This window comes from Octopus bimaculoides, chromosome 19, assembly GCF_046866305.1.
Source record: "Octopus bimaculoides isolate indiv1 chromosome 19, ASM4686630v1, whole genome shotgun sequence".
NCBI lineage: Eukaryota > Metazoa > Mollusca > Cephalopoda > Octopoda > Octopodidae > Octopus > Octopus bimaculoides.
This window is the reverse complement of record NC_142946.1, coordinates 24,833,646-24,850,071: the sequence shown is the minus strand read 5'-3', so window position 1 is coordinate 24,850,071 and position 16,426 is coordinate 24,833,646. Positions and strand designations below refer to the sequence as shown.

Genomic DNA, 16,426 nt, shown 5'->3' with positions numbered 1-16,426 from the left:
GATGCTGTGAACTCACCACCTTAATAGTATGAATAATCCTTTCTATCAGGTCATTAAGAATGAAATGTCTGATTTTCTCATGCATCAAGTTTGCCAGTCATTATCTCTAATGTTTTATCATGACAATTTTTTGTTTTACAATATTGATGAGTTACATCAACACTTTTCAAAATGCAATTCATGGGGTCTGATTATATTGTGAGTTTTCCCTTGTAAATCAATTTTCATGAACCCATGGATAGATAAAAAATTTGTGTTGTTTATGAATATGAGTTCCGTTGTCGAACCAATGCATCCCAGACAGCTCAAAACACCAATGAGGTGTTTGGTGAAGATGTGGAAAATGAGCGCACTGTACATCGATGGTTTGAGAAGTTCTAATCTGATAACTTCACTCTTGAAAATCAGCCCCATTGTAGATCTGTGACCAAGGTGTATAATAATGAGCTGGAAACTCTAGTGAAGGCAGATACATCTCAAACTACATATGAGTAAGCAGCAAAGTTTGATGTTTCGATTCCAACTGTATTAGACCATCTGAAACAAATTGGCAAGGTAAAGAAGCTGTATAAATGGGTACCGCATGAAGTGAATGAGCATCAAATGACACGTCATCTTGAGACTTGCTGTTCTTTGCTGTCAACGAGCATAAAAGTGAACCATTTTTGCATCGTATTGTTATATGAGATGAAAAATGGATTCCTTTCAACAATAATAAGCATTCTGCACAGTGGTTGGATAGAGATGAAGTGCCAAAACACAATCCAAAAAAGAATATTCACCCAAAATAAGCTAATGGTGTCTGTTTGGTGTTCCAACACTGGTGTCATCCACTACAGCTTCATGAGACCTGGTAAGTCAATTATAGTGGATCTATCAACCAGCTGGATGAAATGATGAGTGAACTTGCAATTAAACAACTGAGACTAGTCAATAGAGACAGGCCAATTCTCTTGCATGACAATGCTCAACCACATGCTGCACAAAGAACGCTACTCAAGTTACAGGAACTGAACTTGGAAGTACTCTGTCATCCACCATATTCACCAGACCTTGCATCAACTGACTATCATGTTTTCCAGGCATTAGACAACTTTTGCAAGGAAAAAGCTTCAATCAGAAGAAGATGCAAAAATAACCTTTTGTGATTTCCTCACCTCTTGCTCTCCAGAATTCTTCGCTGCCGCCATAAATAAGCTACTGATAAAATGGCAAAATTGTGTTGATAATTTAGGTGCATACTTTGATTAACTGCATTGCTGTTTGTTGAAATAAAGTAAAATAAACTTTCGGTTCAAAATTGGACATTTCATTCTTAATGACTTGATACAATAGGCACCAGGCCTGAAATCCTGGGGGAGGGGATAAGTTGATTACATCGACCCCAGTACTTAACTGGTACTTATTTTATCGACCTTGAAAGGAAGAAAGGCAAGGTTGATTCTGACGGCATTTATACCACTAAGCATTTTGCCTGGCATGCTAACGATTCTGCCAGCTTGCCACCCTAATAATAATAATCCCTTCTACTATAGACACAAGACCTGAAATTTAAAGGTGGGTGATAGTTGATCACATTGATGCCAGTACTTAACTGGTACTTAATTTATTGACCCCAAAAGGATGAAAGATGAAATCGACCTTGGCAGAACAATAATAATCCTTTAATATAAAGATAGTTGCATCCGTCCGTCTGTCCGAAGCCACCTGTGATTAGACAGAGGAAAAGAGGTGAATGAGATGGAAAGAGAGTGAAAGAAAGAAAGAAGGCAAGAAAGAAAGAAAGAAAGAGATATTGAGGAAGAGCGTCAGTCCATCACAACATATCAATAACGAAGGATTAGTAGAAAATGGGTTATACATCTTTAGATTGTATACCTGACTTTCTACTATAAAATTAAGAATATAACGGAACGCTGAACTCCAGACTATCAACTTAAACAACATTTATTCAGGTGGTAAACATATAAACATCTTTAGAACTGTTGTTACCGCTTCTGTGTGTATGAGCATAGTTGTTGGGACGTTGTTTTGTAGTTGTGTGCGAGCTGTCGAGTGTAAGTCCGAAAGATGTAGAGAGACAGCTTAAATACACGTCCATGCTCAATCGCTGGCCAGCGAGAAAGAGAATGAATTGAGCGGGAAACGCTTGCTTGTTTAATTCTACGCATGCGCAGGCGTTACTACAGAGCTCCCTCGCCAGAGCGGAAACGCACGATAAATGAAATCTGTTAGAACGCCTGAGGCAGGATGGCCACTGAAAAACCACCCACAAGATGTGGTACAAACACACACAAAGAAAATTCAAAGAAATGAAATGTACACTTGTGAAATACATGCATGCAACGTATAAATGAAATGACAATGACAAAACAACCGTGATGACAACTGTCCAGGAAACTGGAATCACGCGATGTAAAAGTCTGAGTGTTTGTTTTCCCTGAAAGGAAAGAAAATGTATGAGTGCACAAGTGTGTGTGTGAGAAAAAAACACAGAACAAGTGAAAGTGTCTGTAGTATAGACTGCGAAAAGTCCCAAAACACCGAGATAGAGTACATTGATGAAGACGTCGGCGCAGGAACTGCTATAGCTGTGTTCTGTATGTGTGGTGGTAATGATTCAGTTGAAACTTGGCGACGTCGGGGGGAATGCTTGTAGTTGGTAGTAGTAATTGTTGTCGTCACGGTGGTAATCTTGGTTGGCGCACGGCGTTGGTGGCGAAAAGGCTGTTTGGTGATGAGTGTTTGAAAAGGTACGCTTTTACAGAACGATCGACAGACAAATCTCTGTACGACCATTAGCGAAAACCTCGAAGAAAAATTTTCTTAACCCAAGATGAAAAAAAAACGACCGTGTGAAATGAATAACAAGAGTTATTGTGTGGCATAAAAGATGTATGTGTAATGTGAGAGTGTGAATGCGACATAAGAACATAAAAAGCAGGCTGTAATTCTTGTCTGTTTTTCGTGAGTGGAAAAAAAAATCCACTCTAACAGAGGCGAGAATAAAAACCGCTCTTGTTGAGTCGTGTTGATTATGGTTGGAGATGTTGGTAATGTGTAGTTCAGTCTCCATGGCCGTATTTGTTCTTTAATTGGGGTTCACCAGTTATAGGCTGGTAGTCCAGAGTCCATGCTGCGTTTTTCTTCGTCGGGGGTCACCACTTTAGTAGAAAGTGGGTTATACATCTTTAGATTGTATACCTGACTTTCTACTATAAAATTAAGAATATAACGGAACACTGAACTCCAGACATTTATTCAGGTGGTAAACATATAAACATCTTTAGAACTGTTGTTACCGCTTCTGTGTGTATGAGCATAGTTGTTGGGACGTTGTTCTGTAGTTGTGCGCGAGCTATCGAGTGTAAGTCCGAAAGATGTAGAGAGACAGCTTAAATACACGTCCATGCTCAATCGCTGGCCAGCGAGAAAGAGAATGAATTGAGCGGGAAACGCTTGCTTGTTTAATTCTACGCATGTGTAAGACTACGCATGCGCAGGCGTTACTACAATATCAATAACGAAGGAAGGGGTGATAAAGAGATAGAAAAAAACCTTAGTAGAGTTAGAGAGAGGGAGAGAGGTAGAGAAGGAGAGAGAAAGAAAGAAAGACAGAGACACACAAAGAGAGAGAGAGAGAACATATGCGTATATAAAAGGAATGTATGTGACTGTTTGTGTGTGTAAAAGGGAAGTATACGAATGCTTGTATGTAAGAAACAGCGTTTGTCGTCAAAATGAAACTGAATTTTTTTCCTTCTTTCATTGTTTTGAAATTTTATTTCATATCATAAATTGTAATTGAAACATAATCCATCGTTTTAAATGAAATATTTGCTTTGATAATAATAAAAGGAGAAAATATCATACATAGAAGAAAAAAAGCGATAGTATTTCTTTTCTTCCTTCAAGTTTATTTTAAGTTCTTGCCAAGTGTCTTCCCGGCACCTACAGCAAACAAACACATTGTATACATTGATAAGTCACACACCAAATTGTTCAATCCTTACAATAATGACTGCTACGTACGTCCGTTTTGTTCCGTTTGTCCGAAGCCTTCAGTAATTAGAGGAAAACAGAAGGTGAATTAAATAGAGAATGTAAGAAAGAAAGAAACAGATATTGAGGAAGAGAGGAGAGAGAGAGGGAGAGATAGACAGACAAAAAGAGAAGCTGCTGTAGATTGTTAAGGAAAATAGAAGGTGAATTAAATAGAGAGAGAAAGTGAAAGAAAGAAAGGAATAGCTCTGTCCACGTATCTCTCTCTGCCTCATGCTGCCATGTGATCTCTGAATTCTTTTTCCTATCATACTCACCGATACAAAACGTCTGAAACAGCTTTTACTCTAACGCATCATGAAAATAGGGATTCAAAATAGTGTTTCCAGGAGTTGGTGTCATTCTTAATATTTACCGTTACGTGTGGGTACCGTTTCAATAGCTCTGTCAACGTATTCGTTATACTTTTTGATGTTCTTCTTTCATTCATTCCTATTTGTGAGTCTCAAATAAAAACATGTATGTGTGTGCGTAAGTATGTATGCGAATGTTTCTGAGAAAGTTTGGTTATTTTTATACCTCATGCTGTTTAAATGAGATACCAATATTGTCATCACAAGACAATTGCCTGTCTCACTATTATGTTTTTATTTTCGTTCTATTCTATTTAATTAATAAATATTTAATTAAGATTTGTCCATGGAAGAGGAACGGTCCAATTATAGAAGAACTGCAAAATGTTGGAGTCAGCAATTCCGAAGATTGAGGCAAACTCAAGAACAGAAGGAAGAGCAACGTAAAAGGAACACAGAAAGACGGCGTCAGCTCCGTTTAGCGCAGTCACAACAGCGAAGAAAGCAAATTTTTGAACAAGATGCTGCTCAGCATAGAAATGCAAGACAACAATTGTCACAAGAACAACGTGAGCAGATTTTAGAACAAAATGCAGCACAACACAGAACACGTCGGCAATTCAATAATAGGCTGACTCTTAATATATAGTTCGACAATAAGATATAGATGGACTTCTACAGGTTCCCGTTCCCGTTGCTTGCCATAGTTGCGGTCTCATGGAAGTGCGCTACCATTACTGCAATGCTTTGATGTTTATTGGAGAGCGTACAGGAGGAACAATGAACAATCCCAGTTTTGGTACATGTTGTAAATCAGGAATGATAAAAATTGAAAATATCCCTAAGTTACCGAACGAATTTGCTGATCTCTTTCTTTTACCCCTGAAGAAAAATAAGGTTCAACAGCGCAATGGCAATGTGTTCTATGAAAGTAGTTGACACTTCAATACTGAGAGGAATTACAAATTACAGAATACACGGAACTCTTTATAAACTTAATGGAGCTCCTAGAAACTAAATAGGAACAGTCCCGTCTACCTTACAAACGTATTTCTATGATCATGAAGAACAAATAAGAAGACGAATGGAAAGAGTGCCTCTTAACAATGCAAACCAAGCCTTCGATGTAAATATATTTCGAAAAATTCATTCTGCTATATCTGCTGGTAATACTTAAAATCTTTTTTATCCGTGCAGAAGCAAATTGAGGCTGGAAATATTCCTGCTCATGTGTCAGTTGACTTACATGCGGATAAAAAAAAACCTCATGGGGAACATTCCAGGAGATATAATCTACCAACTTCTTCTGAGCTTGCTACCCTTATACGAAATAATCTTGATGAGGAAACGAATTGTTCAGAACGAATGGTTGTAACAAAATTCAGAGCAGAGAATAACCAAAAATCTTTACAAATATTAAGTAACTCGCATCGATCATATGACCCAATGATGTACCCGTGTTTTTTACCTGCCGGCCTAGATGAGTGGCACCATGGATTAATGAATGAAAATGGTAACCTTCAAATTCCAATAGTTCAATTTTATTGTTATCGCATCAAGAAAAGAACAAGATCTACAAATATATTGCAATTAGGTCAGCGTTTGTTTTAGCAATACTGTGGAGATTAATTTGCCAAAGTACAATCCACCCGTCTACGATATGTTCGTAACAATCAAGCAACCTTAATAATTGATTTATATAACAGCTTACAAGATGCTATACTTGCAGGTGATACTGATCATACAAGTCGTAGGCATATTACCATGTTCATTTACAGAAAGTCCGCGATATAGAGCAAAACACTACCAGGATGCAATGGCCATAGTTAGAAAGTTTAGCAAACCTACTTTATTTTTGACTTTTACATGCAACCCAAAACGACATGAAATAGTTAACGAGTTTTCTGTGGGCCAGACGGCGGTTGTGTGACCAGATATCACTGCAAGAGTATTTAAATTAAAGTAACAGACACTATTGCACGATATCAAATCAGGAGTCCTTGGGAAACTTATTGCTCATGTAAACACAGTGGAATTTCAAAAAAGGATTGCCTCATTATAATACAAAATCATCACAACATATGGCAAGAAATTGATAAAATTGTTACAGCTGAACTTCCTAATACTGAAAACCCATTAACATCACATCTTTATTCCTTGGTGAAGAAACACATGATACATGGACCCTGCGGAAAAGATAATTTCAATTCTCCTTGCATGGTGAATGGCGTTTGCAGTAAAAGATATCCAAAAGATTGCAGATCACAAACCTTAATTGGAAATGATTCTTATCCACAGGTTTCGTTGCTGAAACTCTCGAGATGGTGGCTTCACAGCTTCAATACGGATTGGAAATAGAGAAATTGTTGTTGATAACCATTATGTAGTTCCTTATAATGCTTGTTTGTTGCAGAAGTACAAGGCGCATATTAATCTTGAATGGTGTGCATCTATCAAAGCTGTGAAATATCTTTACAAGTACATTTTCAAAGGTGTTGACTATACAACAGTTTCTCTACACAGACAAGAAGATGGCGTGCATTTTAATGTTGGCAACGAAAATCAAATGGATGAAATTTCGAATTACAAAATATATACTGGAGCGTCAGAGGCTTGTTGGATATTATTTGAGTTTCCAGTTCAGCAAAGGCAGCCTGCTGTTGAATGCTTGTCGATACACTTGCCAGATCAACAGATGATTGTGTTTAATCCGAATTATGCAGAAGAAGCTTTAGCAAAAAATAGATCGACCAAATTGACAGCATATTTCAAGATGAATGAAGAAGATCCCCTAGCAAAAGCTATCCTCTATTGTGACTTTCCACAACATTATACTTGGTGTAACAATAACAAAAGTTGGAGGAGAAGAGTTAGACAAAGTGAGGATACTCCAGAAGCTATTGGTAGAATGCACGCAGTACATCCATCGCAAGGGGAGCTATTTTATCTTAGACTATTACTTCAACATAAAGCGGAAGCAACAAGCTTTGAAAATTTAATCACAATTAACAGTGTTATTTGCGAAAATTTTAGACATGCATCTCAAATTATGAATCTATTAGAAAATTATCAAGAATGGAAACTTTGTCTAAATGAGGCAAGAACAATACGTTCAGTGAATATTTTACGAAATTTGTTTGTCAGTATTCTTCAGTTTTGCTCTCCATCCAGACCACTAGAACTATACATATTTCGCAACGATTTTTGCCAAGATTACTTCCATCAAATGAGACAACACAATTTTTCTCATGAAACAGCTTTGGATATTGCCCTGAATGATATGCTGTGTGAATTGGATCATCGCATGGGTCAGTATGACCGTAGTACAATATCTTTTGGATTGCCAGCTGCTTTACATTATCTCCGAATGAATAATGTTCTACTTCATGAAAATGAGATGGATCCAAATGCAGAAGAATTTTTCAATGCTAACATCCATATGCTAAATAATGACCAGAGAATCGTTTTTGAAAATATTCAACAGAAAATTAATAGAAATGAAGGTGGTTTGATATTTATTGATGCAGCTGGGAGTACTGGCAAAACTTTTCTTCTTAGTATATTACTGTCTTATGTGCGCAAAAACAACCAACTAGCTATTGCGACAGCGTCATCGGGCATTGCTGCGATACTGTTGAAGCTAGGCTGCGCTGGTCACTCTCGATTCAAGCTCCCCATACTGGTAAAACTGTAATTTAACATGCAAAATATCCCTTCTTGATGCCATTCGCCGTTTGCTTCATGGTGTATGCTTGATTGCCTTGGACGAGGCACCCATGTGTTATCGTTATCTATTTGAATCGCTGAATCGAACACTGTAGGATGTAATGAACAACGACTTGATCTTTGGTGGCAAATTGATAATTTTAGGTGGTGATTTCCATCAAATTCTTCTAGTAGTTCAAAAAGCACAAAGGTCTTCTCTAATTGGAGCAGGTTTGAAAAAACCCTTAATTTGGCACGAATGCAAAGTACTTCATCTCACCACTCATATGAGAGTGCAAAACTGTCTCAGCAATAATACCACCTCTCAAGCTCGACTGGCATATCCTTCTGTTTGGTTATTGCAAGTTGGTGATGGAAGAATCCCCAATGTTCAAAGACAATTATATGATGATGTAATAGTGATTCCTCAGCAATTTCAAGTGAACAGCAAGGAGGATTTGATCAACCATGTCTATGAAGATTTAGAGGTTAATTTTAACAATGCCCAATAGTTATCGTCACGAGCAATATTAACAACAATGAATGAAGGGGTTGACAATCTAAATAACCACATAATCCAGAAATTTCCAGGTGAGATATATACTCTGGGGAGTATTGATTCCGTTGCAGAAGATCAGCAATCTGCACTCTATCCTCCTGAATTTCTGAATTCTCTTAATATAAGTGGCATGCCACCTCACATTATCAAATTAAAAACGGGTGTTCCTATAATGTTGCTAAGACACTTAGATCAGAGAAATGGGCACTGCAATGGCGCACATTATAGAGTGTTATTGGTGTCAGATCACTGCAAGTAAAATAACTGGTGTTGATGCAGAATGCACACTTTTGATTCCTCGCATTATTCTGCAACCATCTGATACCGATTTGCCCTTTACTTTGAAAAGACGCCAATTTCCAGTGAGACCTGCTTTCACAATGTCTATAAACAGAAGTCAAGGACAAAGCCTAAGTGCAGCATCGACATGCCTGCAGCCATATTTACTCATGGCCAGTTATATGTTGCTCTTAGTAGAGTTGGGGATCCAGTGAATCTTAAAATATTTGCTGATAAAAAAGAATTTACCAGATCAGGAACAAGTAGACGTCATAATGAAACTGTAAGAAGACTTACACGTAATGCTGTCTACACGGAAATAGTGTAAATATTGATATGCTGCCTATGTAAAAAGTACAAATTTGCTTAATATTCTCTTTGTTATTTTATTACTGATTTTGTAAAGTATTTGCATACATAGGAATATGTAAATATATTATCAAATCATATCTTTTGTGCATTTCTCAAACAATAGTTGAATTAAATTGAAATGTTATTCTAATCATAGCATTGTTTTTTACTTATTGACAGGTCATGTACTATTAATAATAATTCTTTCTACTATAGGTACAAGGCATGAAATTTGGAGGAGGGGACTAGTCAATTATATCAACCCCAGTGTTTCATTAGCACTTAGTTTATTGACCTCAAGAGGATGAAAAGCAAAGTTGACCTCGCCTTTCATCCTTTCAGAGTTGATAAATTAAGTACCAGTCAAGTACAGGAGTCAATGTGACTCACTATCCCCCTCCCACAAATTTCAGGCCTTATGCCTTAATAATAGTAATAATGGTTTCAAATTTGGGCACAAGGCCAGCATGTTTTGGAGAGGGTCTAAGTTGATTAAATCAACTCCAGTGTTCAACTGGTATTTAGTAGATACATACAGGGGTTGATTTAGTCAATTAAAATTCCTCAAGGCAGTGCCCCAGCATGACTGGAGTCTAATGACTGAAACATATAAATGATAAGATATATATATATATATATATATATATATATATATATATATATACACACACATAAATATCCAACTTTATAGAATTTCAGATCTCCTGAACACTTCTGGCATGTCTAACTTTGTATGATTTAGCAGCCTTCAGTTGGACATCAATATAAGCTAAATTTAACTCCACTTAAAACATATATTATTTACAAACTTCCCAGAACAAAAGAATCTGAGATAGAAAGAAAACAAAAGATTTACTTGTATATCTTACATATATGAATACTCAAGGATGTTTATTGCACGATGGAAAATCAACAAGAGTAAACATTGAAGTCTGTGGAAGAGATTTTTATATAACACTGGTAAAACCTTTCCAAATTTAGTAAAATTTTACATGAAGTGCTATAAATAAAAAAATAAAAATTTAGCTCAATTAGAAACAGGGGAAGAATGCAACATGCCAACCAAGGCTTTTATTTCATCAATTACAAATAGTGCTATTAATACCTGCCATTTTAGAATGCATGAAATAAGGTTAGGTTAATTTAGAGACCTGACATATTAATCTCCTCAAGCTCCAAACAATGGGGAAAAAAGAAATCTTTTAAGAATGCATAAGCAAATTAAGAAACTGAAATAAGAACTAAATTACATGTTTGATCTAAATGTTTAAATGTAAAATAGCATGTATGTGTACATGAGCATAAAATGTATGTGTGTGTGTGTATGTGTGTGATAGGGAGGGTCATGTAGGTGTGATGTGGTGGTTCAATCATTTCACTGAGTTTCTGAACAGCACCTCTCTCTCTCCCTCCCTCCCTCTCTCTCCACACACACACACACACACACACACACACAGATATATATATATACACACACACACGTGTATGTGTGTGTGCGTGTGTGTGTAGAGTTAAATGTATATTATATACAAGAGGTGTTCATTAAAGATTTCCCCTGACCCGCTTCCCAAGGACTGGGGTAAATGAAACTTGGCATAATTATTAGTCTTTCTCTATATAGTCACCACCAATGGTGACACACTTCTCCCATTTCTTTATGTATCAGTGAAGATCTCGTCTGTAGAAGTCAGTAGGTTGCATCTGAAGCCAAGACATTATCTCGGAAATAAGTTCATCATCATCTGAAAAGTGCTTCCCCTTCAAAAAGACTTCATGGTTGGAAAGAGGTGGAAGTCAGATGATGCGAGGTCAGTAAAGTAAGGGGGAATGAAGAAGGATTTCATAGCTGCAGGGGTGTGCTTTCATCTGGGTAACATGTGCATTGTGAGCTGGCGTATTGTCTTGGAGGAGGCTGACTCCTTTGGTCAGCATAGTAAGCCTCTCTGCTTTGATGGCATCCCGTAATTTCTGCAGCAGAGAAGCATATGTTCCTTTAATTGTGGTGCCCTTTGCCGTAAAATCCATCATCACTACTCCGCATTGATCTCAGAAGACTGTGAGCATCACCTTGCCTGCTGAGGGCTGGACACAAGTCTTCTTTGCTTCAACTGGACTTTAGTCTCAGGATCATAGTGATGGACCCGTGTTTCATCCTGTGTTTTAAGTCTGCCATAACAGTCTTCAGTGGAACGTGTCAGACAAGCTTTGATATAGAGTCCGAATCGCTCTGCTTGGAGGCATTCCACTGAACTTGGCATCGGTAATCGATTGGTAAGGCATATTTTGCATGAAGACCTGCATTTCCATCTATACAAATCGGTCATTGGGCAACAGTTGAAACCATGGAACTATGCACACTGGCTTAAGTTCGCATGTCAGATGAAATTAATTTTTGAGGCAAATGACAACCTCATTTTGTTAATGAGTGATGAAGCTCATTTTCATCTCAATGGCATGGTGAATCAACAGAACTGTTGTTATTGGGCTCTTGAAAATCCGAGAGAGCAATGTCACCCAAATCAACAGAGCAATGCTGGAGAGAGTGGAGGCCAACTTCCAAGAACGCCTTCAGAAATGCATCAATGAAAACGGACACCACAAGATGGATGTTGTTTTCCACACATGACTTTGACAAATGTTAATTCAATATGAACACATTGATGCCAATAAAATTTGTTTGCAGCTAAAATTGATGATTTTGTGAATTTCTTAAAAATGTCTGTTGTCTCTGCTCCACCCTGTACTCTCACACATATACAGGAACTCATATGTGTATAATTGTGTGTGGGTGAGGTAGGTACATGTATGTGAATATGTGTCTGAAGTGTGTTCATGTCTATGTGTGTGAGTATACATGTGTGTGTGTATACATGTGTCTGTATGCATGTGTGTGTTTGTGTATGTGTGTGTGTGAGTATATGTGTGTATATATGTGCCTGTATGTGTGTGTGTGTGTGTGTGTGTTGATTTATACGAAATTCCTTCTCAGTTTTTAATTGTTGAAACCCTGCCTGTTCTAAATATTCTCCTTAACTACTGCACTTTAATAACTTTAGTAGTTAATTACTTTGAGGGTGAGTTGTCTCCCATGTCTATGACTTTCAGGTGTCTTAACACCCAGTGCTAAGAGGGAGTCATCCCTAGACCGCAGTCCCACAGCAAACTGGTGAACAAGTAAAACACATACATTGAATATGTGCGGTCAATAATGTTTACAACACTAGAGCTGCTTTTTATTCATAATTAAATTTACTTTGTACATGTTCAATAATACCATTAACTTTCAGCCCTACATCAAGCCTTTAAGCCCCTCTTCATTTACCCTAATAATTCTTGATTAATTATTTAGTGAATGTGTTACATATCAGATGAAGTCTTAAATACTTAAGTAAATTAGTCTCAAAGGAATTCGTGATTCCTTACTAAATTACTAATCGGTTGATTTAACTTTTTGCCAACAAAATGTCAAACAGACAGAGACACCTTGTGGATATGTCTATATGACTACTGGTAAAGACAACAACCATATTGGTTTCAAATTTTGGCATAAGGCTAGCAATTTCAAGGGAAGAGATAAGTTGACTAGATCAGCCTCAGTTTTCAACTGGTACTTATTTCATCAACCCTGAAAGGATGAAAGGCAAAGTCAAGCTGAGCAGAATCTGAACTCAGAATGTAAAGATGGACAAAATGCCACTAAACATTTTTCCCAGCATGCTAATGATTCTGCTAACTCACTGCCTCCAAAGCAACAACGTTGGCAGCCAAAACAACTCATCAAAATAAATATAATTAATTGCTTTTTAACTGGTTGCTATTTAAATAGGCTATTTGCATGCTAGGCACTACCATCTATGTAAGGTTCTTTCTAAATGTTCTAAAATCTTTACTGCTTTACTTGTTTTAGTCATTTGACTGCAGCCATGCTGGAGCACTGCCTTGAAGAGTTTTAGTCAACGAGATCGACCCCAGGACTTATTCTTTGTAAGACTAGTATTTACGCTATAAGTCACTTTTCCCAAACTGCTAAGTTACAGGGACATGAACACACCAGCATCGATTGTCAACCGATAGTGGGGCAAGGGGAACAAACAGAGAAACACACACATAAATACATACATATATACTTTTATGACGGGCTTCTTTTCAGTTTCTTTCTACCAAATCCACTCACAAGGCTTTGATTGGCCTGAGGTTATAGAAGAAGACACTTGTCCAAGGTGCCATGCAGTGACACTAAACCCAGAACCACATGACTGGGAAGCAAGCTTCTTACCACACAGCCATGCCTGAACCTTTATTGAAAATTTTGGCATAAATCCATCACTTCTTGATGTATTTGATGCAAAACTTTTATTTATATCTTTTACTTGTGTCAGTCATTCTTTGGACTATGGCCAACAAGGAAACTTGGAACATCATAATTTATTTATTTATTTATATATTCTTTTATTTTGCATTGGCACAGGTATAGCTGTGTGGTTAAGAAGCTTGCTTCCCAACATATGGTCATGGGGTCAATACACTGTGCAACACCTTGAGCAAGTGTCTTCTATTATAGCCCCAGGCTGACCAATACCTTGTGTGTTAATTTGGTACATGGAAATTGTGTGGAAGCTTGTTATATGTATGTGTGTATATGTGTGTGTGAGTATATGTGTTTGTGTGCGTGTGTGTATGTGTATTTGTCCCCATCCACTGCTTGACAACCAGCATCGGTTTGTTTATATCCTTTAAATTAGCAGTTTAGCAAAAGAAATCAATAGAATAAATATCTCACTTAAAATTAAGAACTAGTCTTGATTCGTTCCACTAAAACCCTTAAAGGCAGTGTCCCAGCATGGTCGTAGTCCAATGAATGACAGACACAAATAGATGTTGAAAGTGAAAGATAAAATACATGAGAGCAAGAAAACAAAAAAGAAAAGAAAAAGGAAATTGATCGTATGCAATTTGTAAAAGCTTCAGATGACCATAGACCAACTACTTTCATGATCTCAAGTTATGTTGTACTGAGGAGCCCATAAAAAGGGGGAAATGGTGCTAACTACAACTACTAGGACAACTAAAAAAAATGGATTATATGGAAATATTATTTCCTATGCTCTCCCCTTAAGGAGAATATTCGCCCCCTCTGTAATCTATCAGTAAACTCTCTCTCCTTTTACTCTGTAAGTAGCTATAAGTAGCAACAGCTATTAGTTCCAGTCAGATACCCACTTACAAAATATATAGTTTTACAATAGCCCATCTGTGCCATCCTCATTATTATTATTATTTCAATAAAATTGATATTACTCATGGCTTCAAATGCTATATTTGCTCATGAACTTAAAGTTCTTACAGTACAGAGTAATCATTTTATATACAGTTATTGAAAGAGAAGCATTTTTGCATATAAAAATTTAATGATTGATTAACAATCAGCTATGAAGGATTATATAAAAAATAATGCAGTAAGAGAAAAGATAATCTGTTCTGATTTTCTTGATTAATTCCATGACAAACCAGGTATTAGGATTAATCAAGCAAAAATATTGGTAATCGTAAATACTATTGCTTATATGAAATCAATATCTTTACCTATGAAGAATAGGAATTTTTTGAAAAATACACATAACTGTTCTGTTTTGTACACTAAAATGCATTTGTAGCAACTCATGGATTTTTGTATGATAGAACTGTTAAATACAGAATGCAGGTATGCCTACGTAGTTGATAGACATGGCTATGGAAGTAAGAAGCTTGCTTTCCAACCATGCAGTCTTGGGTTCAATCTGACTGAACAGTACTTTGGGTAAGTGTCTTCCACTAAAGCCCTGGGCTGACCAAAGCCTTGTGAATGAATATGGGAGATGAAAACTGAAAGAAACCTGCCTTATATATAGGCGTAGGAGTGGCTGTGTGGTGAGTAGCTTGCTTACCAATGACATGATTCGAGGTTCAGTCCCACAGCATGTCACCTTGGGCAAGTGTCTTCTACTATAGCCTCAGGCTGAACAAAGCCTTGTGAGTGGATTTGGTAGACGGAAACTGATAGAAGCCTGTCATATATATATATATATATATATATATATATATATATATATATATATATATATATATATATGTATATACTGGGGTTGGACAAAATAAATGAAACACCTTAAAATTTCAAACAAATTTATTTTAATATGGGTAGGACTGCCTTTAGCAGCAATTACAGCTTGAATTCTATGAGGTTTTTCTAAAATGCACTATAAATGTTCAATAATATTGAAATCTGGGGTCTCTGGTGGCCAGATATTGCCTTTTCTGACAAATTGACCTTTCTTCATCATGTAAGACTTATATCTGATGTCTTCGTGGACAACATTTCTGACTGTTCCTTCTGACACATGGAAATCTTTTGCAATTGACCTCATGGACTTTCTGGGATTGTAATCAATAATCTGTTGAACTTGCTGGATGAATTCGGGTGTTCTGATGATTTCAGAGCATTTAGAATGCTTTGATACTGGTGATACATTTCCATCTTCAGTGTCTAACTCCTTACAAACTTTGTAGATGAAAGATCTGGCAACTTTCAAGAATCAAGATATTTCTAGATCTCTATGCTCAGCCTTTATAACCACAATAACAGCATGCCTCTTCATTTCTTGAGTAAGCTGAAGATTTGCTATTATTATTTTCTGAAGCAAAGATTATACAGAGTTAGCAAAAAATGCAGCAATGACCCAAAGTATGCCCTCAAATACCTTACGCCCCTTGTATATATATATATATATATATATATATATATATATATATATATATATATATATTCTTTTATTTTTTTATTTGTTTCAGTCATTTGACTAAAGCCATGCTGGAGCACTGCCTTTGTCAAATAAATCAACTTATTCTGTGTAAGTCTACCTAGTACTTATTCTATCGGTCTCTTTTGCCAACACACCAACACTGGTTGTCAAGAGGACAAAAACAGACAGACACACACACATACACACACACATATATATATATATATATATATATATATATATATATATATACACATATACAATGGGCTTCTTTCAGTTTCTGTCTACCAAATCCACTCACAAGACTTTGGTTGGCCTGAAACTATAGTAGAACTCACTTGCCCAGAGTGCCATGATTGGGAAGCAAGCTTCTTACCACACAGCCACTCCTGCGTCTA

The 16,426-nt window shown here is 36.8% G+C and overlaps 1 protein-coding gene across 1 annotated transcript; it reads left to right on the top strand.

Annotated features, from left to right (window-relative positions):
- Window positions 1-5,072: 5,072 nt before the first annotated feature.
- Window positions 5,073-8,572, top strand: LOC149131790 (uncharacterized). The gene is made up of 4 exons (XM_089337825.1): window positions 5,073-5,252; window positions 5,553-5,888; window positions 6,769-8,037; window positions 8,177-8,572. The coding sequence occupies exons 1-4, from the start codon at window positions 5,073-5,075 to the stop codon at window positions 8,570-8,572; spliced, it is 2,181 nt and encodes a 726-aa protein (XP_089193951.1).
- The last annotated feature ends 7,854 nt before the right edge of the window (window positions 8,573-16,426 follow it).